The sequence below is a fragment of the Panthera tigris genome, chromosome C2 (assembly GCF_018350195.1).
Source record: "Panthera tigris isolate Pti1 chromosome C2, P.tigris_Pti1_mat1.1, whole genome shotgun sequence".
NCBI classification, from domain to species: Eukaryota; Metazoa; Chordata; class Mammalia; order Carnivora; family Felidae; genus Panthera; species Panthera tigris.
The window spans coordinates 67,737,666-67,764,249 of NC_056668.1; the positions used below are offsets into that span (position 1 = coordinate 67,737,666).

At 36.4% G+C, this 26,584-nt stretch overlaps 1 protein-coding gene across 1 annotated transcript in view; it reads left to right on the forward strand.

The window, feature by feature from the left end:
• Nucleotides 1–26,584, forward strand: part of SLC49A4 (solute carrier family 49 member 4) — an 86,894-nt gene that overhangs the window by 36,630 nt on the left and 23,680 nt on the right. Inside the window, exons 5-7 of the mRNA XM_015544801.2 lie at nt 6,300–6,408; nt 16,892–16,959; nt 20,049–20,176. Coding sequence (XP_015400287.2) covers nt 6,300–6,408; nt 16,892–16,959; nt 20,049–20,176 — 305 coding nt within the window. The remainder of the gene's footprint in view (nt 1–6,299; nt 6,409–16,891; nt 16,960–20,048; nt 20,177–26,584) is intronic.

A 26,584-nucleotide genomic window follows, 5' to 3' on the forward strand; every position in this document is an offset into this window, starting at 1 on the left:
GGTTATTTTAAGTTTATTTATTTTGAGAAAGAGCATGAGCAGGGGAGGGCAGAGAGAGAGTGAGAGTGAGAATCCCAAGCAAGCTCTGCAGTGTCAGTGCAGAGCCCGATATGGGGCTCGAACCCACAAACTGCAAGACCATGACCTGAGCAGAAACCAAGAGCCAGACACCCAACCGACTGAGCCACCCAGGCACTCCTAAAATGATGGGGTTTTTAAATGCTATTTAAGTTTTTCTCCATACAACACCAGAGATTAGATAGCAATTAATAAGGCTGGAGAGGTAGCTTAGGCTATATTATGCCATACTAATAATTTGGATTAGTCTATAGAAAATGAGGGGTCACTGAAGGATTTTAAGCTAAGGAGTTAGGTAAAAAATTATTCTGACAAGGAAAAACAACCTAAAATTATCACTCTGGCCAAAGTATATACCCTGGATTTGCTTCTAATTACTCTACCATTGAGATCTTTATTCTCTGTTTGAACTATAAAGGGTAAGATCTTTCCTCTCTATAAAAAACCCTTTTCACCAATACCTAACATTCCTTTGTTTCTTCCATTATGTGTCTGTTTATTCTGCAGGATTGCCTGCTTCTCCCTTTAGGCTCTCTAGGGTACTTCTTTGGACCTGCCATGCCCCATTCCCCTAGCCTATCAATGTAATTTTCTCTGGCCTTTCAAAGGACACTTGAAGTCATTACTTTCTGGATTAATCAGAATAACTAACTAGATTCTAATTCCCTTGTCTGGGGAAACAACAAAATCACTGGTTTGCTCCAAAGTTTTCACCGCTGTTATTTATTTATTATCCACATGATTCCCACGTCTTACTATGTTTTTAACCTGTGTAACCTGAGTGAGCCTTCCTCTCCCTTTATACATTACTTTAATGTTTGATGATAGTGGTTGTTGTCTTTGCCTTTTAGACTTCAAGAGTGGAGAGCTGAGTTGACGTGTTTCTTCAGGGCACAGGAACGCATTTATTCATTCATTTATTTATTTGTTTATTTATTTATATTTCCCACTCCCATTTCCCTCCCCCTACCCAGGCTACCTCTCAAATGCATTTAATCTTTATTTTTCGTTTATTTAATTAATTAATTTTATTTTGTAATACGTGTTTTGTAGCATCTGTGTTTAATTTATCCAAATGATGGCATATTATGTATCTCAGTCTGAGTTTTTTTCACTGAATGATATATGGTTTTTTTAAATGACTTTTCATTTTTGGAAGTTATAGTAATATACAAAGGTAGAATAGTATAACCCCCATATGTCCATAACCCAATGGGAACAGTCACTGATTTATACCCAATATTGTTTCTTCTGTAATCCACCCACTCCTCCACTTCTTGTATTATGAAGCAAATCCAAGATGACCAATCAGCCATAAACATTTCAATATGTGTAATATATGTTAGAAAGGTGGGGACTCTTTTAACACTAGTTTGCTAATATCAGATCAATGCTTAAATTTCCAACTGTCTCATAAGTGTTTTTTTAACAACTGGAGTCAGAATCCAAATTTGGTTCATGCATTGCACTTGGTTCAAATGCCTTATAACCTATAGGTTTCCTTTCTATCTCCCTTTTTTCCTTGTAATTCATTTATAGAAGAGCCAGCTCTTTTGTCCCCAAGGTCTGGGTTTTGTTGATTGCCTCCTTGTGATAGAGTTTGCCATGTTCCTCTGTCCTTTGTATTTTCTATAAATTGTTAGAGCTGTGTTATGATTTGGAGTTTTATTTGGTTTTACAAGACTACTTCACAGGTGATGCTACTTTTTTCCATCAGGAGGCACATGATGTCTGTCTGGATAGCTCTCATTTTGTGATATTAGCACTCCATTTTCTTTTCTTTTTTTTTTTTTTTTAATTTTTTTAATGTTTATTTTCAAGAGAGAGAGAGAGACAGCATAAGCAGAGGAGGGGCAGAGAGAGAGGAAGACACAGAATCTGAAGCAGGCTCCAGGCTCTGAGCTGTCAGCACAGAGCCCGATGAAGGGCTTGAACTCATGACCCGTGAGATCATGACCTGAAGCCAAAGTCAGACACTTAACCAACTGAGCCACCCAGGTGCCCCAGCACTCCATTTTCAAGATGCATCCCTATTGCTGTGTTTTTTGTGGGTTTTTTTTTGTACTCTGTAGTATGAAACCTTCACATTTTATGTACCCCCTCTGGCTGTGTGTCCAGATTGCCTCCAATTCATTGTCACCACAAATACTGCAATGACATTCTAATATGAGTCACCATGGACCTGAGAATTTCCTTGGAAAATAGATTCCATGGGAAGATGGTGGGGTCTTAAGATATTTTAAGCTTGATTTGCCAAGTATTGCCAGAGTTTCCTAAAAAATGCCTCCCCTTAGCCATACCTCGATCAGCAGTGCCCATTTCCCTGCATGGCTACCAAACTTGGTATGATTCATCTTCCTAATTTTTGCCAGTCTAATAGATATGAACTAATATATCTTTTGTTTAATTTGCATTAATAAGTTAGAGACTCTCATGATATGATAGCTTGCCTTATGGGTTTCATCTACTATAAATTCCTCTTCATAGCTTCTCTCCATTTCCTAATGGTAATTGTTTTCCTATCTTTTTCTTAACGATTTACATATTCTAGGTATAAGCTCCTTGTATATTAAAAAATTCCGAGTATCTATTCCCATTCTTTCACCTGCCTACAAATTTTATTGATGGACTCCTTAATTATCAACTTTCTGGTTTTATCTTTTACATTTAGGTATTCAACCCACCTAGAATCTACCTTAGTATGTGATGTTATCTAATGATGCAGGAGTTTTGGGGTTTTTTTCCCATAGAAGAAACTAGCACTACTTACTGAACAATTGTTAGCAGTTTGTTAGCCCTCTATTCTCCTCCATTGTGCTAGTTCTTGGACTATTCCCATACTACTTTTATTATGGCCCTGCAGCTTGTCTTTTTTTTTTTTTTAATGTTTATTTATTTTTGAGAGAGAGACTGAGTGCGAGTGGGGGAGGGGCAGAGAAAGAGGGAGGCACAGAATCTGAAGCAGGCTCACAGAGCCTGATGCGGGGCTCAAACCCATGAACCATGAGATCATGACCTGTGCTGAAGTCAGATGCTTAACCAACTGAGCCACCCAGGCACCCTAGTTTATCTTGGTAGGATAAGGGCTTCCTTTTTCATATTTTTTAGAAGATAAGTTAGCTTTCCAAGGACTTTTTTTCTTCCATATAAACTTTAGAGCATGTTTCTTAAGTTTCTAAAAAAATTCAACTGGAACTTTAATAATGATTACATTAAATTTATAGATTAATTTGGGATCAGTTGACAGTATGAATCATCTCTCCATCTATTTAGATCATTTTCTATGCCCTTAAAGGTTGCTTCCTCCTCCCCTCCCCGCCCCCCCCCCCTCCCCAGAGATTTTGGACTTTCCTAGCTATTGTTAATAGTATGTAATTTTTATTACATTTTTAAAATTAAGCTTTTTATTTTTGAGATACTTACAGATTCACATGCAGTTGTAGGAAATAATACAGAAAGATAATGTGGGCTCTTTACCCAGTTTCCCCCAATGATACTATCTTACAAAACTGTTGATAGTCAAGATACAGAACATTTCCATCACCACAAGGATTCCTTTTTTTTGTCCTTTAGTAGCCATATCTACTTCTTAACCCCTGGCAAACACTGATCTCTTCTCCATTACTATAATGTCAGTTCAAGAATGTTATATAAATGGAATAATATAGTACATAAATTTTGCGATTGGTTTAAAAAATAGAGATGCAAACCAGGGAATGGACTCTTAACTGTAGGGAACAAATTGAGGGTTACTAGAGGGGGGTGGGGGGGGATGGGTTAAATGGGTGATGGACATTAAGGAGGATACTTGTGATGAGCACTGGGTAGTGTATGTAAGTGATGAATCACTAAATCCTACACCTGAAACTAATATTGTATGTTAACTAACTAGAATTTAAAAAAAAACAAAAACATAATTCTCTAGAGAGTCATACAGGGTGTTTTGTGTATGAGTAGTTACTCCTCTTTATTACTGAGTAGTATTCCATGGTGTTGATGTACACAGTTTGTGTAACTGTTGACCTGTCAAAGGACATCTGGGTTGATTTTAGTGTTTTTGTTTGGTTGGTGTTTTTGGATATGATACATAAACATTTGTATATAGGTTTTTGCTGTGAACATAGGTTTTCATTTCTCTGGGGTAAATGCCTAGGAGTATAATTGCTGGATTGTATGGTAGTTGCATATTTAGTTTGTTTTTTAAAACCCTGCCAGTCTATTTTCCAGAGTAGTTGTGCCATTTTTCTTTACCACAAGCGTATACAAGTCATCTAGTTTTTGGGCATCTTCACCAGACTTTGGTGTTATCACTATGTTTTTGTTTTAACCATTTTGATAGGAATGTAGAAGTACAGTCTCTGCAGAGGGCACTTGGCATTATCGATTAAAGTTACAAATACACATACTCTTTTGACATGGTAGTTGCACTTCTAGAAGTCAATTCTCCAACTCTACTAGTGCAGATGTGAAACGACTATAAGAGCAAAGGAATAAATTTATATATATATATATAATATATAATAAAAATATATATCTCTCTCAGTGGGAGCTGGTGAAATAAATTATATACCAACATAATGGAGTACTACCCAGCTCTAAGAAAGAGTAAGGAAGCTCTGTCTGTATTGACTGTGGAAGAGTTCTAAGACTTATTAAGTTAAAAAAGTAAAATTCAGGGGCACCTGGACAGCTCAGTCCATTGGGCTCTCAATAATAAATAGATGTTAAAAAATAAAAAATAAAGTAAAATTCAGCAAATGGTTGTAACATACTATCATTTATGTAAAAAGATTGGGGAAAGAATATATATATAATTGTGAATATATGTTAATATGTACATATATAAAATAACATATGTAGTACTATATATTTATGTACTAATGTATATACACACATATGTATATACATAGTCTTATATATTTTGAGATGTTTCTGAGAAATTGCCCAAAAAAGCAAGAACATTGGTAATTGTGGGAAGAGGGGAATGGGGTAAGAGGGACATGTTTTCCCCATATTTTTATACCTTTCTGGTTTTGAGCCATTTGCATTGTATTGCTTATTAAAATCTTTGATTAATACAAACTTAAAAAAAATTTTTTTAATGTTTATTTATTTTTGAGAGAAAGAGACAGAGTATGAGCTTGGGAGGGGCAGAGAGAGAGGGAGACATAGAATCCGAAGCAGGCTCCAGGCTCTGAGCTGTCAGCACAGAGCCCGATGCTGGGCTTGAACTCAACAAACCGCGAGATCATGACCTGAGCTAAAGTCAGACACTTAACTGACTAAGCCACCCAGACGCCCCAACAAACTTTAATATCAATAAAGCAAAAGTGAAAACTGCTCTCTGAAAATAATAAAACTAGCAAGTTATGTATTTTTAATCTTTGGTTTTTCTTCCCTCTACTCTGTTTATATAGAGAAATAGTAATTTAACCTATACCTACTCACTGTATGAAATAATGTTGATAACTCATCTGTATAATAAACTTTGACAATTTTAATATGAACAAAAAAGTGGTTTTTTTTTTAATTTTTTTAACGTTTATTTATTACTGAGAGACAGAGACAGAGCATGAGCAGCAGAGGGGTGGAGAAAGAGGGAGACACAGAATCTGAAGCAGGCTCCAGGCTGAGCTGTCAGCACATAGCCCGATGCGGGGCTGGAACTCACAAACCAGGAGATCATGACCTGAGCCGAAGTCAGACGCCTAACCAATTGTGCCACCCAGGTGCCCCACAAAAAAGATTATTTTTATGTAAACAAAAAATTTAAAGACCGTTGAATTTATTAACAAACTAATTATTAACAAACTGAATATTTTCTATTTCTGATTCTGGTGTTCCAATTTCCAAATGACTTAACATTTTTCATGAGTAAGAATTTAAATTCAGGGGCAGCTGGGTGGCTCTGTTGGTTGAGTGTCTAACTCTTGATTTTGGCTCAGGTCATGATCCCAGGGTCATAGGATCAAGCCCCATGTTGGGCTCCATGCTGAGCATGGAGCCTGTTTAGGATTCTCTCTCTTTTTCCATCTGCCCCTCTCCCTACCTTGTGCTGGCTCGCCCTCTGTCTCTGTCTCAAAAATAAATAAATAAATAAATAAATAAATAAATAAATAAATAAATAAATAAAGGCATGAAGAAAGTCATTCTACTTGCTTTAAAAAATTTTTAATTCACAATTTTGAATCTGTAATAATATTTTCTTTTCTCATTTACAGCAATATGAGATTTTTGATGATTGCTTTAGCATATGCCATACCACTTGGTGTATTTGCTGGCTGGTCTGGAGTTCTGGACTTAATTTTAACACCAGTGCATGTCAGTCAAGTAAGTATTTCATTTCTTTATATGTTGGAGATATTTTTTAGTACATTTAAATTGTAAATATTGTCTGCGTGTTCTTGGTTTAAACTTCAAGGCCTGGGTAACCATTATCCAATACCATTGTTGCAAAAGCAAGATCCTAGGGAGCCTGGGTATCTAGTAAGTTAAGCGTCTGACTCTTGATCTTGGCTCAGGTCATGATCTCTCAGTTCATGAGATTGAGCCCCATATTGGGCTCTGCACTGACAGCGTGGAGCCTGCTTGGAATTCTCTCTCTCCTTCTCTGTCTGTCCCTCCCTGGCTCGTGTTCATTCTCTCTCTCTTTTTCAAAAATAAATAAACTTAAAAAAAAAATCCTTTGAAATAGTTAAAAATAATATTGATTTTCTTCCTGGGTTTTGTTAACAGCCATGAATTTTACATTTATTTGGCTATTATTAATGATGCTAATAAACAGAAAAATAAAGAAGGAAAATCTTCCTTTGTTGACTCCATCCTAATCTTGCTTCATACTTTATAAAGAAGATTAAGACCCCATCATCAAATATATGGCTAATGTCGACATCTAATTTCTCACTTTCTCCCTAGTCTCAGAATAAGGGTACCTCATTTCTTTAAAAATAACCATGTACCTATGGTTATTTTTGACCTATATTTTTGACCTATATGATTCAGGCCATGTATACCTTCTCCTTACTTCCAGACAGCATGGTAGAAAGGGGTAGAGAGATTTGGAGGGGCAAATGGAAGCAATCCAGCACGCTGGTGTGACTTTCTATTGTATGAATGAACAACAATTTTCCATTCTGCTTTTGATGAACATTTGGATTGTTTACAGTTTTTAACTGTCACAATCACAAACAATGCTGTATGAATGTTATCATACATGTTTCTTGATGCACCTCTATACACATTTCTGTTGGATATGTAGCTAGCAATAGAATTGTTGGTTATAGTATATTCCTGGTTTGATAGATGATGCCAAACTTCCCCAAAGTGGTTGTATGAGTTTATAGTTTTACCAGCAGGATATGAAATTTCTCATTGCTCCACATCTTTACCAACACTTGACAATGTTAGTCTTTTTTTTTTTTTTTAATGTTTGTTCATTTTTGAGAGATAACATAAGTGGGGGAAGGGCAGAGAGAGAGAGAGGGACAGAGAATCCTAAGCGGGCTCTGTGCTGACAGCAGAGAACCCAATGCGGGGCTCAAACTCATGTGAGATCATGACCTGACCCAAAGTCTGACATTTAACCAAATAAGCCATCCAGGTACCTGAGTCTCTAAAGTTAGAAATGCTGGGCGCCTGGGTGGCTCAGTCACTTGAGCGTCCGACTTCGCCTCAGGTTGTGATCTCACAGTTTGTGGGTTCAAGCCCCACATTGGGCTCTGTGCTGACAGCTCGGAGCCTGGAGTCTGTTTCAGATTCTTGTACCACCCCCTCCCCCACACTTGTGCTCTGTGTCTCTCTCTCCCTCAAATATAAATAAACATTAAAATTTTTTTTAAATTTTTTTAATGTTTGTTTATATTTGAGGGAGAGAGAGACAGAGTGCAAGCAGGGGAGGGGCAAAGAGAGAGGGAGACACAGAATATGAAGCAGGCTGCGGGCTCTGAGTCGTCAGCACAGAGCCCGACGCAGAGCTCGAACTCATGAACTGCAAGATCATGACCTGAGCTGAAGTCGGTCACTTAACTGACTGAGCCACCCAGGCGCCCCTAAAAAAAATTTTTTTTAAGTTAGAAATGCTAATGGATATGCAGTTAAATGCCACTATAATGATATCTTTTTGTTTGATATTTGAATATCCTTTTTTGTGACACACCTGGTCAAGTCTCTTGCCCACCATTGGGCTGCCTTTTTCTTACTGATTGTAAAGAATAGAGCTATGCAGGGCACCTGGGCAGCTCACTCTTGATTTCAGCTCAGGTCATGATCTCATGGTCATGGGATCAAGCTATGTGCACATCAGGCTATGTGCTCATGGTGCGGAGCCTGCTTGCAAACTTCTCTCTCCCTCTCTCTCTGCCCCTCCCATGCACACACTCTCTCCCTCTTTCTCAAAATAAATAAACTTTTTTGTGAAAAAAAAAAAAGTACTAAAATATATTTTTAAAAAAGAGCTGTGCAGAAGGAGGCTCCCCAGAGCACTGTATGGGGTCCTCAGCACGTCTTAGACTGAGAAATGAACTGCACATGTAAACGGCAAAACTATTAGAGGCTTAACAGAAAGATTTCTGTGAGGTTGAAAGCAGAACGAATACAGTAGAGGGTAAGCAGTGCTGGGCTCTTAGAGTTCTAGCTCAACCAGAATGGTAATACCTCATTAACACCTTTTTAATACCTTGGGCTTCTGCTAAGACATAGAATCTAGGCCAAAATTTAAAATCAAGAACCATGTTCTAGGTAAGATAAGGCCTATTCTACTTAGACCCACAATACCCAAGGCCTAAAAGCAAGCCCTGACAAAAATCTGCAGAGGAGACAATTTGGAGACTGAATCCTACCAAGTGAGGGGTCTTGAGAAACATTTAGGTTTCTACTTATCTTCCTTAATAAAACACAAAATCAAGCCAACAGAAGTTCAAGGTGATCAGTTATTAATTGAACTGCCTACTAACACAAAAATCAACCATTTTAGAGAAAGATAAAAGGATCCAGAACCTTTATATTGTGTCATCCACAACATGTACCACACTGTTAAAAAAAATTAGACGGGGCGCCTGGGTGGCTCGGTCGGTTAAGCTTTGGCTCAAGTCATGATCTCACGGTTTGTGGGTTCAAGCCCCACGTCGGGCTCTGTGCTGACAGCTCAGAGCCTGGAGCCTGCTTCAGATTCTGTCTCTGTCTCTTTCTGCCCCTCCCCTGCTCATACTCTGGCTCTCTCTCTCTCTCTCTCTCTCTCTCTCTCTCAAAAATAAACATTAAAAAAATTTTTTTAAATAAAAAAAAAAATTAGGAAAATGTGGCCCATATTTACAAAAAGGAAGTACTGAATAGAAACCAACTCAAAGATAACCTACATGTTGGACAAAACAGAGACCATAATGCAAAAGAGTGAGAAAGAAAGAAATCTTTGCTTGCTCAAAGTTTATGAGCATATTCCCCTATGTTAACCTGTGGCACTGTGTTGTCTGGTGCAGTAGCCACTAGCCAATCATAGCTATTTAATTTGGAATTTAAATTAGTTGGGATGAAATAAAGATAAAAATTCACTTCCTCAATGGCCACCTTCTGGCTACCTTTCAGGTGCTCAGTAGCCACTTGTGACTTGTGGCTGCCATATTTTGGACAGTGCAGATACAGAACATATCTGCCATCATAGAAAACACTGTCAGTGCTATTCTAGAAGTTTTATCATTAGTCCTGTCACATTTAAACCTAGAATTGAATTTTGTGCTCATTATAAGGTAGGCGTTAAGTTTCTTTTTTTTCCCCCCGTATAGGTATCCATTAACCTGGTATCAGTTTTTGAAAAGATTATGCTTTTCTTATTGTACTCTAGTGTCAACTTTGTCTTAATGAAGTGCCCTTATGTGCACAGATGTGTTTCTAAACTGTTTTTTCCCCTATAGTCTATTTGCCTGTCTTTGTGCCAATACCAAAGTGTCTCAAGTGTTTCAGTGTTATAATAAGTTTTGGTATTTCATAGAATAAATATGCCCCTTTATTGGGATTTTGACTAGAATTTTTTGAATCTAGAAGATCACTTTGAAAATTAAGGTCTTTGTAATACTGAGCCCTCTGAACCATGTTCATTGTATTTCTGTACATTTACTAAAGTCCTAATGTCTCTGAATGATGCTTTATAATTTTCTGCAAAGACATCTTCTATGTATTTGTTAGATTCAGTCCCAGGTATACGATATTTTCTGAGGCTATTGTAATTGGTATCTTTAAATTTTTTTCTTTTCTGGGGCACCTGGCTGGCTCAGTCAGTAAAGCATGTGACTCTTGGTCTTGGGGTTGTGAGTGTAAGCCCCACGATGGGCTTACTTAAAATTTTATTTTCTGTTGGCTGGTGTATAGAAGTATAGTTGACTTTTGCAAGGAATTGAAATATACCTGATCTTGTATCCAGCAGCCTTGTTAAACTCACTTACTTGTTTTAGTAATTCACCAACAGATACTTTGGCCTCTTTACATATCAGTTGTGACTAATGACAAGTAGATGGAGAAAAGTACATTTAATAAAATTTAACACTTGAGATAATCATATGATTTTTCTCTTTTAAATTTCTAATGTGGCAAATTACGTTTACTGATTATTAAATGTTAACCCACCTTGCATTCCTGTACCAAATCCTATTGTCAGTGACTTGTTACATTTTTTATATATCACTGGACTCATATGTTCATGTTTTACTTAAGACTGTTTACATTTATGCTCATGAATGAGATTGGACTATAATTTTCTTTTCTTTTTCTGTCCTTTAAGTTTTGGTATCAAAGTTTTTACCAGTCTCAAAAACAAATAAGGAGGCATTTTTTCCCCTCTCTTAGTGGGGAGTTTGTGTAATCTTGGTGGTTTGGGGCTTTTGTTTTTCCCTCAATATTTGGTAGAATTCACTGATGAAACCAGCTAGCCTTCTTGTAAAAGGGTTTTTAATATGGGTTCAGTTTATTCAGTAGTTATAACATTACTCAGATTTCCCATGTATTCTTACATCAATTTTAATAAATTCTACTTTTTTAGAATTTGTTCATGTCATCTCATTTTTCAAATTTATTGCTAAGAAGTTCTTCATAGTATCATCTTATGATTTCATTAGGTCTCCAAGATAAGTCAATGTGTCATTCTAGATACTGATTATGTATCTTCTCTCTCATTTTTCCCTTTAATAATTTCACCAGTGTCTCTTTAATGAATCCTTTTCTATTTTATCAGCTTCTGATTTATATCTTTATATTTTTCTATTCTGTTCGTTTTTTTGTTTTTTTTGTTTTTTTTTGTTTTTTTTGAGGGAAGGTACTTTGCTCTCCTTATTCTAACTTTCTCTTTAAATTTTTAAAAATGTTTTTATTTATTTTAGAGAGAGACAAAGAGAGAGTAAGCAGGGGAAGGGCAGAGAGAGAGGGAGACACAGAATCTGAAGCAGGCTGCAGGCTCTAGGCTGTAAGCACAGAGCCCAACACGGGGCTCAAACCCACAAACCGTGGGATCATCACCTGAGCCGAAGTCGGACACTTAACCGACAGAGCCACCCAGGTGCCCGTCTAATTTTTTGATATAAATGCTTAGATCTTTGGTTTTCAGCTTTTCTTTTTAATGTGTGCATTTTAAAGCTATGTATTTCCTTTTAAATATAGCTTTATCGTCATTCCATAAGTTTTGCTAAGTAGGATTTTCATTATTTTTCAATTTCAAATGTTTTCTAGTTTCCATAGTGATTTCTTCTTTGAACCATGGGTTACTTAGAACATTTTCTTAATGTATAAACTCTTGAAGATTCTCTCGTTCTTTTTTTAATTCCTTACTAAATTGCATAAATGTGATCTGTATTTTCAGTAGTTTCAAATTTGTTCACCCAGTATTTGGTCAACTGTATTCTATAATTCTTGGGTATGGTGTTATATTGTAAGACTATGTAATTAGGTGCACATAAATCTAGAATTATAATATCTGACCACTGAATTGAACCTTCCATCCATATGAAGTATTATTTATTTCTAGTGATGCTTTTGCCTCAAAACTTATACATTATACCAGCTTTCTCTTGACTAGTGTTCGCATGGTGTATCTTTTTACATTTCTTTACTTTCAGACTTTCTTTATGTATACCTCTTATAAGCAGCATGTCCTTTTTTTTCTTTAAGCCAGTCTGATAATCTTTGTGTTTTAATTAGAGTATTTAGTCCATTTACACTTAATATAATTATTGATAAATTTGGGTTGGGATCTATCATCTTATTGATTTCATTTTTTTCAGTCTATCCTTTTTTCTACTTTCTTACTTTCTTCTGGGTTAAGTAATTTTCACTATTCTGCCTTCCTCTTTTATAAGCTTGATAGTTATAATCTCTTTTATTATTTAGTGGTTACCCTAGAAAGTACAGAATGCTCTTGTGATTTATCAACACCTATTATAAATTACAACTTTCACCTCTTCCAAGACAGCCCAAGATCCATAGAACCTTTCAACATTATTTAACCCTCTACAATCTTTTGTGCTATTATCATCATGTTTTACACTGCACAAAACATTATTATTATTGCTTATATAGTCAGTATTTAGATTCACCTTCATATTTGCCCATTTTGTTGCTCTTCATCTCTTTATCTACAGTTTTCCACCTGTGATCACTTTTCTTCTGTCTAAAAAGCACCGTTTAGTGAGCATGTGGTTTGGTTTTTGTGCAGGTCTGGTTGTGACAAATTCTCTTGTTGCGGGTTTGTTCTTTATTTTTGCCTGAAAATGTCTTCATTTCACCTTCATTTTTGAGGATTATTTTCACGGAGATAGAATTCTTGATTGGCATTTTATTATCTTTTGGTTCTTTGAAAATAATCCCATTTTCTTCTGGCTTCCAAGAAGTCAGCTTTTAAGTTTAAAAGTTTGTTGCATTTAAGGTTTTTTCTTTGTCTTTGGTTTCAGCAGTTTTACTATGATATAACTAGGTGGTGACTTTGAAATTTATTCTTCTTGAGGTTTGTAGGACTTCTTGAACCTATAACTTGATGTCTGCCATCAGTGTCTGAAAATTCTTTCTTTCTTTATTTTTTTAGTTTATATTTTGAGAGAGAGAGAGAGAGAGAGAGAGCGAGAGCGCGCAAGCAGGGGAGGGATAGAGAGGAAGTTGGAGAATCCCAGGCAGGCTCCATGCTGTCAGCACAGAGCCCAATGCAGGACTCAAACTCATGAACCATGAGATCATGACCTGAGCCAAAATCAAGAGTCAGACACCTAACCAACTGAGCCACCCAGGCACCCCAGTGTCTGAAAATTCTTAGCCAGTATCCCTTAAGCTTTATTTTCTCTAATTTCCTTATGTTAAACCTTCACACTCTATTTCCTATGTCTCTTACTCTCTTTTCTGAATTATCTATGCTTTTTCCTTCCTCTCCTTCAGACTGGATGTTTTATCTAGCTTTTCTTCAACTCACTATTTCAGTTTTCAGCTCTAATATTCTGTTAAACACATCTATGAGTTAATTTCAGTTTTTATATTTTTAAGTTACAAAGTTTTTATTTGATTTTTTTTTGTAGTTTCCAAGTGTCTGTTAAGTTCTTGATCTTTTACTTTTTCAAATTATTAAAAATAGTTGCTTAAAATCTCATCATTCCTTGATCTGGATCCCCTGTGGGTCTTTTTTTATTTGTGGTATTCATTTATGTTTTTTTATCTCCTTATGTGTTCCTTTATTTTTGACTGAGTGCCAGACATAGTATATGAAAAGTTATAGAGATCATTTAAGCTTCAAGGTGATGTTATTTAACCTCAGAAACAACTTATGTTTTCTCTACAGGAGTGTAAGGATCATTTAATCCAGCTTCAAGAATTGAGATAATTTAAAGCTGGGCTTCTGTCCCACAGAATACTGTTCTATTTCCAGTGCACAGTACTCTTAGATACAGCCTTTCAAAGTTACCATCTAAAGGCTCGGGTTTTTATAAGGCCACCCACACCACAACAGGCCCCACACTCACAGTTTTTTCTTTCCTAAGTCAGCAGGCTATTGATATCTGTCAGCCCCTTAGCTACCTTTTCTGAAATCAGGTACCCCAAAGGAAACCAGGCTTACCTTTCTGGGTTTCCCTCCCATTTTACATCATGGTTCCATAATTCTGAATTACCTTCTGGGCCCTCTGATGCCATCAGATAGATTTTCCCCTGGATTTTCTAGTTTTCAACCAGAATATCAATCCAGATTACCTAGTGTACCTTCACCAGAAGAAGAAAGTCTTCCTTTAGTTTTCTAACTTATTTTTCTGGATGTCAGGTGTTCCAGGCATGCTCAATTCCAAAGAAAGAAAAGTGTAGCACCCATTTGAATGATTCTGATTTTGCAGATCTTATGCTTATAAATCCTGAGAAGCCCTTTCAAGTATCTCTGTCTGTATAAACTCTGAGAGGTAGAGAGACCAAGAATTACACCAGGTATTAAATGAAATGAAATTTAAAATTAAATGAAAGCAAAAAAAAAAAAAATTAAAGAAAAAAATTTTAATTAATTAGTGGGTAGAATGTTATTAACTAAAGCAAATGTCATGAACAAAGGAAGCAGTAAAGCACAAAAGCCTTACCTAAAAGGAGTAGGATTAGTACAGTCAGATGCACAGTGGTTCTTAGCCTAACACAGAGCCCCACTCAGCAAGGGGATAGATGGAAATGTTTGGGAGGCCCAATGGCATTAAGTGGGCCTTAGACAATGGATGTTAAATGCTCTGCAGTGAGAGGGGCAGTTCTGCAGAACAGAGAATTCTCTTGCCCCAAATGCCAATGATATGAAAAAAAAAAAAAATGTAGAGATAAATTAAGCTTCAGGCTGTTCTCTTTCTCCAGAGAGTACTTATCTTTGCTCTGGCACCAAACACTGTTAAGTAATTGTATTACTTAGAGTAGGCTAAGCTGCTATGAGAAGTAGAATCCCAGAATCCTGAGGCTTAAGAAATTTATTTCTCATTTACATAGCAATCTAGGACAGTTTGCATAATAACCTAGGACAATTGTGCACAGTTTGGATAACTTCCTCACACTGATTTAGAGACCGAGGTTGCTTCTTTCCACTTTGCAACAGTCTTATCTTCTTCTTTTTTTTTAATTTTTTTTTAACGTTTTATTTATTTTTGAGACAGGGAGAGACAGAGCATGAACAGGGGAGGGTCAGAGAGGGAGACACAGAATCTGAAACAGGCTCCAGGCTCTGAGCTGTCAGCACAGAGCCCGATGTGGGGCTCGAACTCACGGACCGCAAGATCATGACCTGAGCCGAAGTCGGCCGCTTAACTGACTGAGCCACCCAGGCGCCCCCAACAGTCTTATCTTCTAAGACCTTGTTGTATGCATCAGTTAGGCGGGTGACTACATTCAGAATCCAGCTGTCAAAAAGGGAAAGAAAGCATGGAGGAGGCATACAGCTGTCCTCCAGATTCTAACCTACAGGTGGCACACCTTAATTCTGCCCACTTCATTAGGAACTTAAGTCACCTAGTCATATGTAATTGAATGGGAGCTGGGACATATAATCCAGCTAAGTGTCCAGGTAGAAGATCACATATTTTGGTAAACAGGTATAATGAAAAATACAACTGGGAAAATAATAAAAGGTAGAAGTTAGTTGGGCATCTCTCAGTGCCAGGTCAAGCTTGGACTTGACCCTGTAGCCACAGTGAAAGCTTGTAACTATTTCTGAGCAGGAAAGTGGGATAGTTAGGATAATTATTCTGGCAATAGTGGGCAGAACAGGTTGTGGAGACCATTTAAGAAGCTATTATAGCAGTCCAGAAGTAAGAACTAAGGTAATAAGCAAGCATGGTGACCGTGGAGAGGGAACAAGGAGACAAAATGCACTGATATCGTTAGGGACAAATGGAATTCCAGTGGTAACCTCTAACACGTATTGAACATTTTACACATATTAGTTTATTTAAGTCTCAAAAAAATAAAAATCTCTTGTTATCCTTATTTTAATGAGGAAACAGAGACCTACGGTATGAATTTGGATAGAAGCCAAGTAATAGCAGGAGTTAAAGATACATGAATGATGGGTAAATCTAGGCAGCATTTGTAGATTTCTCTGAGAAAGTTTGGCAATGAGGTGAGGAAAGAGTTAAGACATTAGATGGAGAAGCATCATCAGGTAGTAATAACAGATAGTAATAACACATAGATAGTACTCCCTGTTTGCTGACCACTGATCTAAGTCTATGCACAGATTATCTCTTTTAGTTCATTTTATAGATAAGAAGACATAATCCATCCAGGGTCACAAAGCTAGTAAATGGCAGGGTTGGAAATGTTTTCTCAAGAGTGGAGTGAGCTCTGTATTTGAAACCCAGCTCCAGTTCTCTTTCAGTGGTCTCCCTACGTGCTCCATTCCACATTGCTCTTGCTGTCACTCTCTCTGTCTTCTGTGACCTCTTGATACATCTTGAATTGTTGCCAGATGTTTTAGCACCTAATTATTTCCTAGTAGTGTCCTGTATATTGCCTATATTTAAGCTTCTTGAAGTCACTGACCATCTTCTGTCCTTTTCCTGTTTGTGATGCTGATTATTTTTTGGATTTAAATGTTCCAATAAAAACTTAAATAAGGATATATTTACTTAGATAAGTTGTATTAATTAGTCACACATGAATCCTTTCATTTTATTCATTTTCTACATTTGTTGCCATTTAGCTGTTGATTATATTTGAATTATACGTGTATATATAATATATAAATATATTTACATATTGATGACAGAGGATCTTTATTTCTTGCCTTCTAAATTGCAACATGATAGTCTTATATTAAATGTGTCTGCCACTTTCTCCGCAGGTAGATGCTGGCTGGATTGGATTTTGGTCCATAGTTGGAGGCTGTGTTGTTGGAATAGCTATGGCAAGGTAAGAATATTTTACGTTAAACATGTGGGTGGGCCAAACCAAAAACAAAAAAAATGGCTCCTTTTGATAAGTGTTAAAATTCAGGGGAAAATAAAACAGGCAAAAGTCAGAAAAGGGCACTTGTTCAGGCTACAAGAAAATTCACATGCAGTAAGAATTTGCTGCTGCAAGAAACATTCTCAGGAGTAGTCTGTCTTCAACTGTTTCCAGAGGATAGAAATGTGTTTCCAGTGTAATTAAGCTGCCTGTCTCCATATTATTGGAGAACAGAAGCTACAAATGGAGCCCAAAGAAAGGTAATACAGTAATAAAGGAAAATTGATTATTTATCGAGAATAGAAAAGAATTGAAAAGAATCATTTGTAAGAACATCTTTAGAACTTTACATGAAAAGGGAGTATCTGATTAGCAGATATTTATTTTTGGTCTTTTTTGGCAGGTACATCCCTATATTTATCCCATTTTGATGAAAAGTGTCCATAAAGACTTCCAGTCACCAAACTCCCTTTGATCCTAACCCATTATGACAACACATTTTTAGAAGGAATCAGAGGAAGGAAAATGTCTTATTTTTTCTTAAAAAAAAAAAAAAACAGAAATGTCACTCATCCAGGTGACTGCCTATAAAACTATTCTTGGTGTTTCCAAAGAAATGAGTTATTCACTTCCCAAATTGTTTACCCTGTTTAATCAAAAACAAAATTAGGCAATCAACGTTACCAGAAAGAGAAGAATCTAATTACATGTTTGGGGAGATCAAATAAGATATGTAAATCACCTCAGTTTCTAAATACTTAAACATAATTGGCACAGGATAATATATCTAGACCTTACAGTTTGCATAGTGTTCCTGGGATAATGAAAGAATAAACTGACACTGATTTCTAAATCGCTCTGAGGTTTTTATAAGTTAGGGAAATATAAGAATAAAATCTAAAAGCTAAAGAAGAGGAATAGGAAGATAGCATTTGTAGGAAATCACTACACAAATACTGAAATACATTGACTTGTCACATTTGACAGAATCATATCTAATTTTTCTGATTAAATATCCAAGCCAATTATAGTGAGTCATCATTTCCCAGATCCTATTCTGAGCACTAGATAGGTCAAAGAGGAACTATTGTATATCAGAAATGACTTCTCACATGTACCTTTTGCTTTATTTTCTTTCTGTAAACCCTTAATTTTATCTATATAGAAATAGAGCTAGAGGGAAAAATGAGACTGAGGACATTTCTGTTTTTAATTCATTGAAATGTAAGATCTAAAAAATACGACCCTTACTCTGGATTGAAGTCAATTATAGCTATCTCCTAGGCCCAGAATCAATTTTAAAATTATGTTCATAGCACCATTTTGGGGATCCCTAGAACAGAATCTCCTTATACACATTAGTGTTTGGGTGATTTTTTTTGTAATTATGTTGCTAAAGGCCACTACCAGGTGTAATAATTTTGATGGTATTAGCCCATTTGAAAGGACTAGGTCTACATAAATAGCAAATCACAGTGGTCAGTTTATTCTTATGTGACCTGGCCCTGTCAGCTCTCTCACTGTTCAACTTTATTCAGTTCTGATTATACCATAAAACTATTTTATTCTCTCATACTTTGCCATCTGCCTATCAGACAAGTATGTTCTTGCAGCATACCAAAACATAAATCAAAAAAGTGTTTGGTGGGCATGAAAACTGTTTTTGGAGTTTCTTGAGGGAAATTTCTATGAAGCTGTGGAACGTTTTCAGAGTACAAAAGAATTTTCTGCTGGTGAACTTTAATAGTTGAGAACAAACATAAGTCACTGGGCAAAGATGCATCCATGTTTTCTACCAAAAGATGGCATCAGCTGTCACAGAAAGCTATTTTAGTCCAGGCAATGCTTACAAACATGATTAACCTTATCATGTCAAATAAGCACAAAAGATAGCATTGAAAATATTAAGAAGGACAGTAATATAATTACAATAAAAATTAAAATCAATTTTAAAACTTCAAAGTAGAAAAAACACAGTAAATGTTATATTTGGGATGAGATCAGTTTTTCTACAGCAGGAACAATTCTGAAGGCCTGAGTACGTTGCATGTAGGCACAGCCAGAGGATTGTGCCTTCACAAATTAGCAGATGAGGAAAAGCTAATTGGCAAATGGAAAAGTTGTGGGTCATAACTAAACAATAAGCATCTCTACCATTTGCCTTTTAATTTCATGTTAATTCATAAAAAAGCAGAAATTTTGAGAACTTACAATGCCCTGAAACATTAGCCACAACCTTTGTAGGACAGTAGTCATTACTCCAGAGCTACATTCTTGCTCTCCTGGAGCTTACTAATAGGGAAGACAAAAAGTAAATGCAAAAACAAAAGAAATGCCGATAGAGATAAATGCTGTGAAGAAAATAGAGTGTGGAGATGGGATGGTGAGGGCTTCTTTCATGAGCAGGGAAAGCTTTATTGAACTGAGACCTGAATGACCGGAGTAAGCTAGAGAAAGTCACATGAAGAATGAGGGTACCAGCATTCCTGGCAAACAGGACAAATACCAAAGGTACATATTGCTATGGGAAACAACCCTAGCTTGTATGAGAAACAAAAACACGGCTGTCCAACTGGAGAATAGTAAGGCAGAGGGAGAGTGGAGGCACAGACCAGATCATATAGGACCCCGGTGGCTCTGTGGGTAAGCATTTGGATTCTCTGAGTTTGAATTTTGGGAGAGCCATGTTTGCAAGTTGATGTCAGCAAGTTAGCCTGTTTTCTAAAACGAGAATAATATAATGCTCATTATAGGATGTTTGGAAATTATAGAAATATATAAAGAAAGTAAAAGTAGCATTTAAAAAACACAGAATCCATCCTGTAAGTTACAGACCTTGAACAGAGATCACATTTTGTATGTTTTGTAAGAGAAAAGAATATTTGCCATGATATATGCAAAATGTGCTAGTTAAAAAAGGTTTTTTTACTTGCTTTAAAAAGAACTCCTAGAAATTTTTTCAAGAAATTATTGCTTAATGAAAGTGTGTCATTGATTTAAACAGTATTTTAAAAATCCAAGTAGAATTATAATAGAACATTGTTTCTTTTCAGGTTTGCAGATTTTATCAGGGGTATGCTGAAACTAATTCTTCTCCTCCTGTTTTCTGGGGCTACACTGTCATCCACGTGGTTCACCCTGACCTGTTTGAACAGCATCACACACCTGCCTTTAACCACAGGTGAACACAGACTATTTTGAACTTTGAATAGATATTTTCAGATCACAAAAATATATAAACCCAGACAGTAGGAATTTTCCTTGTTAGAGATATAATGGAAATATAATAATAATTAATATAAAACTATAAAAATTCTAAAACTAATAAATATACAAAAAGGTCTCCCACATCCAGACATCAGACTATCTTCCCATCTAAAAAGAGTCCAAGAATAACTAAAAATATTTTCATTGGTATTTTCACATGGAAAAGAAATGTAATCCTTAGCCTAAACTCATATAGCATGGAAAAGCCTATATTCTTTTAAAATTCATATCAGAGCATAATACAGAAATTTTTATCTTCTTTATAGCCATTACATCATTAAGCAGTAAGGAAAATGAACAGAGGCAAAAAGCTATGATGTTTGAAGTATATACCAGTAAAATTCTTTCTACACCTATAGGTTATTCAGTCTTCTTACACTATCAATACAAAACAAAACTTACTAGAAAATACCTTTAGGAAGTATATTACAGACAGCTTATTCAGCTCATCTAATTGACCTGAAATATTTAATTTTTTTTTTTACTGTTTATTTATTTTTGAGACAAAGAGAGGCAGAGCATGAATGGGGAAGGAGGGTCAGAGAGAGAGGGAGACACAGAATCCAAAGCAGGCTCCAGGCTCTGAGCTGTCAGCACAGAGCCCAATGAGGGGCTTGAACTTACGGACCCTGAGATCATGACCTGAACCGAAGTTGGACGCTTAACTGACTGAGCCACCCAAGTGCCCCTGACCTGAAATATTTATAGTTGCTATTGCATTTTTTTTTGTTTTATTTTAGAGAGAGCATGATCAGGGGAGAGGGGCGGGGGGTGGGGGGATGGTTAGGAGAAAGAGAGAGAGAGAGAGGAATGAATCTTAAGCAGGCTTCATGCTCAGCGCAGAACCCGACTTGGGGCTTGATCCCATGACCCTGGGATTATGACCTGAGCTGAAACTGAGAGTCAAATACTCAACCAACTGAGCCACCCAGGTGCTCCGCTATTGTGTTGTTATCAATACTGTCATTTGGGGGTCTGTATTAGTTTACCATGGCCACTATAACAAGTTATCACAAATACAGTGGCTTAAAACAACACCAGTTTATTGTCTTACATTTCTGTAAGTTAGAAGTCCAATGTGGGTCTCACTAAGCTAAAGTCAAAGTGTGGGCAAACTCTAGACAAGGGAAGAATACACTATCTTGCCTTTTCTGACCTCCAGAGGCCACCCAGATTCCTGGATTCCCTTCCTCCGTCTTTAAAGCCTGCCATGGGTCAAGTCCTTCTCACACAGCATTACCCGCGCCTTTCTTCCAAGTCACATCTTCCTCTGAGGTCTAATCCTCTGCTCTTTTCTCTACTTTTAAGGATCCCTGTGATTATACTGAACCCACCCAGATAATTCAGGATAAGCTCTCAATTTTAAGCTCAACTGATTAGTAACCTTAATTCCATCTGCAGCCTTAATTGTATATGGACAAAAGGAACCTTTCTCTAATGGGGTCCCCATGAAATACGCATGCCATTGGTCAATAGGCCCCAATAGAGCCACTTCAGACTCTTGTTAACTCTTACCCATACAAGTGCTTATTACAGCAAATAATCCTACAATTTTATAGCCTACTTTGTAACAAAGAATCCTATATTCTACCTTTATAACAAATAATCCCATAATAAACACATAATCCAGTAGGTGGCTATTACTTACAAATGGAATAAAAAATCTGCATCTTGAGCAATCTTTTATTTAAAAAAAAAAAAAAAGGAAGTGGGGGTGCCTTGGTGGTTCAGTCGGTTAAGTGTCTGACTTCTGGTTTCCTCTCAAGTTATGATCTCACTGTTCATGAGTTCGGGCCCCATATTGGACTCTGTGCACTAGCACAGAGCCTGCTTGGGATTCTGTCTCTCCCTCTCTCTCTGCCCTTCCCCCACTCACTCTCTGTCTCTTAAAATAAATAAACTTCAAAAAAATTTTAAAAAGGAAGAAACAATAACAGAGCCCTCATGGTCTATAAAATAATATGTCATAGTATCCCAGTTTGGATTTCAGTGCTCTGTTATAAAAGGACCAGCAATTTATATATCAAAGGTATCAAATTTTTCAAAGACAGCCTTTGAACTCACAACCCTGCAATCAAGACCTGCGCTGAGATAGAGAGTCAGATGCTTGCTTAATGGACTGAGCCACCCTGGCACTCCAAAGACAGCCTTTATTTTGGAGTTCCTACCACTTCTACAGTGACACTTTTATAGGTTGCCCTATATCCACGACTACCAAACTACACCAGGCCAGCTTCCCTGGAGTTCCACAGCAAACTCAAAAGGGCAACGTGGGTTATTTTAAATTTCTGCAGTCAAATGCTCTACCCCTGAGCTATACCCCCTAAATTTCTGAAGGAAACACAGAGATATTCCACATCCGTCAGACACTTTGTGAACGTCTAGTTCAAGAGAGTTCCCAGTTTCGTCATTAGATCCTACTACATTCTTTTCGATGACATCACATCTCTGCGAAGTTAGGTTTCCTGCAGCTGCTGTGATAAAAAGCAAGTGCTGCACAAAAATCAGGACCAGGAAATGAGGGTGTCGATCTGATTGTAAGAGTTGATCCCAAGATTTGAGAAGGCATGCATTGCCCATCAGATGCACGTGTCTCATTAGTAAGCAATTGTGGTTATTTGAGATATATATATAGATATCTATCTATCTATCTATATATATATATATATATACACACACATATATATAGATAGATAGATAGATATACACATATATATATAATATATGTTAAATTGTTTGGACCTAACTATGTAATTAACAGAATTGTTAGCTATTTCTTTTGGCCTTGGGGTACCATGAAAAAATTACTAAGGCACTAAGGGTGCTGCAAAGGAAGGTTTGGAAATCTCTGTTTTGTACCATCCTGCCAGATATCCTTAACTTTAATTTTTATTGCTTTGCCTATAAAGCCCAGTTGTCCAGAGTAATAAGTTTTGGATACTGTGTACTTTTTTTATACTAACATACCTACATTAGGTTTTTGAGCAATTTTGGCAAGTATTTTGGGCCAGAATTTTTTGTTTTATTTTATTCTGGTATAATTTCATAATTTAGCAATTGCACAACATTCCGGTAGAATAGTTTTAGTTTACAACTCCTCATATAACATGACACTCAGATTTTTGTATGTATCTGTTAGATTTTATAATAACAAAGTTATGAGTACATAATGAACACATTTTTCCCTTGAATTAAGTGTAGAATATTCGTTATAAGATATTGCATTCATTAAATTTTATGTGTTTTCTATTTAACATGATGAATTAACAGTTTTATCTCTGGGTGGTGGCAGTAAGAATGTTTCTTTTATTGCCTTCTTTTTTGTCTAGATTTGTAATAATGAGCATTTTTTTACTTTTATAATCAAAAAAAAGAAAGTATATATTTGAAAACTATACATCTTTTTAAATCTTAAGGGAAAATTGATATTATTGACCTTGGTCAGGACTATGGTTTTCCCATCTGTCCTTGAAAACAATTATGTTGGACAGAAAGGAAAGCAGAATTCTAAATTAAATCAAAGCCAGAATTGAAAGGTTGAGTTTGTGTGGCCATCTTAACAACTGAATTTATAAATTCTACTGTTGTTTTCAATTACAAGTGAGTTTTTGAATGTCACTTAGAAACTCCTGAAAGAAAGAAACTCCTGAAAGATGCGTTAAATTAAAAGCACACTGTTGAAACCTAGACTTTTCAGTCCTTCTCTGAATGATCATAGTGGGATTTTTTTTCTTTCCTGATACCATTTAATAGTTACTTGAATGTGTGTCTTACCTCCCCTACCAATCACAAAATCTGGAGCATAGACTCGTGCCTTATAAATTCTGACACCCAACTCCCAACCCACTACCTAGCTCTAGATCCTGACTAATGAGTGAATGAGTGAGTGAATGAATGAATGAAGTGTACATTACCTCCATTTTTTTTTAAGTTTATTTATTTATTTTGAGAGAGTGGGGGAGGGGCAGAGATAGAGAATCCCAAGCAGGCTCCATACTGTCACTGTGGAGCCCCATGCAGGGCTCGATATCACACTTATCATGACCTGAGCCAGAATCAAGAGTTGGACACTTAACCTACTGAGCCAACCAGGCACCCCACCTGCATTTTGAATCTCAGTAGGTATGACTTATTGCAAATAATAGCAACTGTGGCCACTCTTTGTTATTCAGCACTAGCTGCAGAAAGGCAAAAGGGCACATTTTAGTGGAACAATGGAGAATTTGAATAAATCTGTCACAGATACTCTTACTGCCTTTGTAAAAATCTGACCTAATTCCTTCTAAGTAAAAGAGGTTTCATGAAAGGGAACTTACTACAAAATCTAATTATAGACACATCTAGACCTTTAGACTGATATTTAAAGCCAGTAATGGCAAATTCGTATTTCTTTTTTACCAGAGTCATTATTCTATTTTTAATGTGGAAAATATCTAGTCTTTTTACCATTTCCAGTAAATTTAGTATTCCTTTTGTTACTTTTAAATAACAGAGGACTCTACATGAAAAGTGTGAAAATATATGCATTGATTGTAATTACTGACTTAATAAATTAAAAGCTAGTTAATTTTGTTCAAGCCATGTTTAAAAGTGCTGTTACTGCTAAAGCCTTCTGTTGCAATATTTTGTGGTCCACTGATCTTGATACTATTGTTGCCATCTCTATAGAAGAAAAACTGAATCATTCCATCCTATCTAAAGGTGCACTTTTTTTTTAATGTTTATTTATTTATGTTGTGAGAGAGAGAGCAATCGAAAGGTGGGGAAGAGGCAGAGAGAAAAGGAGAAAGACAATCCCAAGCAGGCTCCACACTGTCAGCGCAGAGCTTGACGTGGGGCTCAATCTCAGAACCCTGGGATCACGACCTGAGCCAAAATCAAGAGTTGGTGGCTTAACTGACTGACTGAGCCACCGAGGTGCCCCATAAAAGTGCACTATTTTGATACGTGTACTTGCATATATACATGCCCTTGGAAGCTATCAGCAGTATGCTTTTATTTCCTTAAGGAGATTCAGAATTTATAATTGTGTTATATGTTTATTAATTGAAGTATCTTCAACAGGGCAAATAAATAAATTCATGACTAGATAATGTGAGTTTCAAAATCTTGAAGCATATTCTATATACAAAGTTATGAAAATGCATTTCACCTTATCTGAAAAGTAGACATCTAGCCCCGTTTGCCACAACTCACACAGTCATTTTTCACTGAACAGATAAATGCTTTGAAAACGGCATTTTGAAAAATGTTAGCACTTTGGTGTTGAGTTTACTGAAACAATATAATTTGAGTTTTAGCAGAAGTGGCCTTGGGAGGTTCTTTATCTAATTCAAGTTACTGGAAGGCCTCAGTGGCAAAGTCAGACATAGATAGTGAGTGAGGAGTAAGGGGGAAAGATAAGCTAGACACGAGCCCCTTGACAATGATAGGTGACTACAAGCTGACTTCAAGTGCTATTTGAAGAAAGAAAATATACTCGGTTGTATTGAAAGGCATGTGACATGTATAGGGTAGAGAGTGATCCTCTTAATATATTTTCATGTATCTTGCTTTTATTAAGATAATTATGTCCCACTTTAACAGCATGCAAAGAAATAAAAACATACATTTACCCCAAAATGGAGGGGAAATGAGAAAATTCAGAAAGGGATGATGAGCATGATTATAATATGCACACTTTTAAGGAAATTAGGGATTTTAAGGAAAGGTAGGTAAGTGACTTAATTATTCTTTCCAACTTTATGAACTAGAAGTGACTGTTACTCATGTTCATGATTCTGTCATCAAGAAGGAAAAAACAGAAGGTGGATTAAAGGAAGAAAATGGATTTGTGAAAAATCTTAAATGTAAGAGCCATGATATGCTGATAGGACCTATTGAGCAAGATAACATAATGTTTATCCATGGAGATTTTCAAGAAGAGAAATGAGTCTGTAAACAGACTCTGTTTCTGAAAGATAGAGGGCTTGACCAGGTGATCAGTGTTCCGTGATACAACTGTGCATTGCCTTCTATAGAACCGTAAGTAGTTCTTTGGGAACTTAAAAGTTACTGATAAACCTATACCTATACTACCTGATATAGTACAACCAATCTCTACTCTGGGCCCACTATTTCAAAGGGTTATTAGTTGTGCTTCATTTCTGCAAGATAACTACCTTGCCTTCCACCGTAAGAGACTCTAAACATAACTGTCAGCCTTTATAGGACTAACCTATGCCAACAGAGAGGCTAAACAAGGGACACAAATAAAATAATAACATAAATAAAGTCATTGCTATTAATGAATATTGCAGCAAAATATGCCCTATACTTTTTT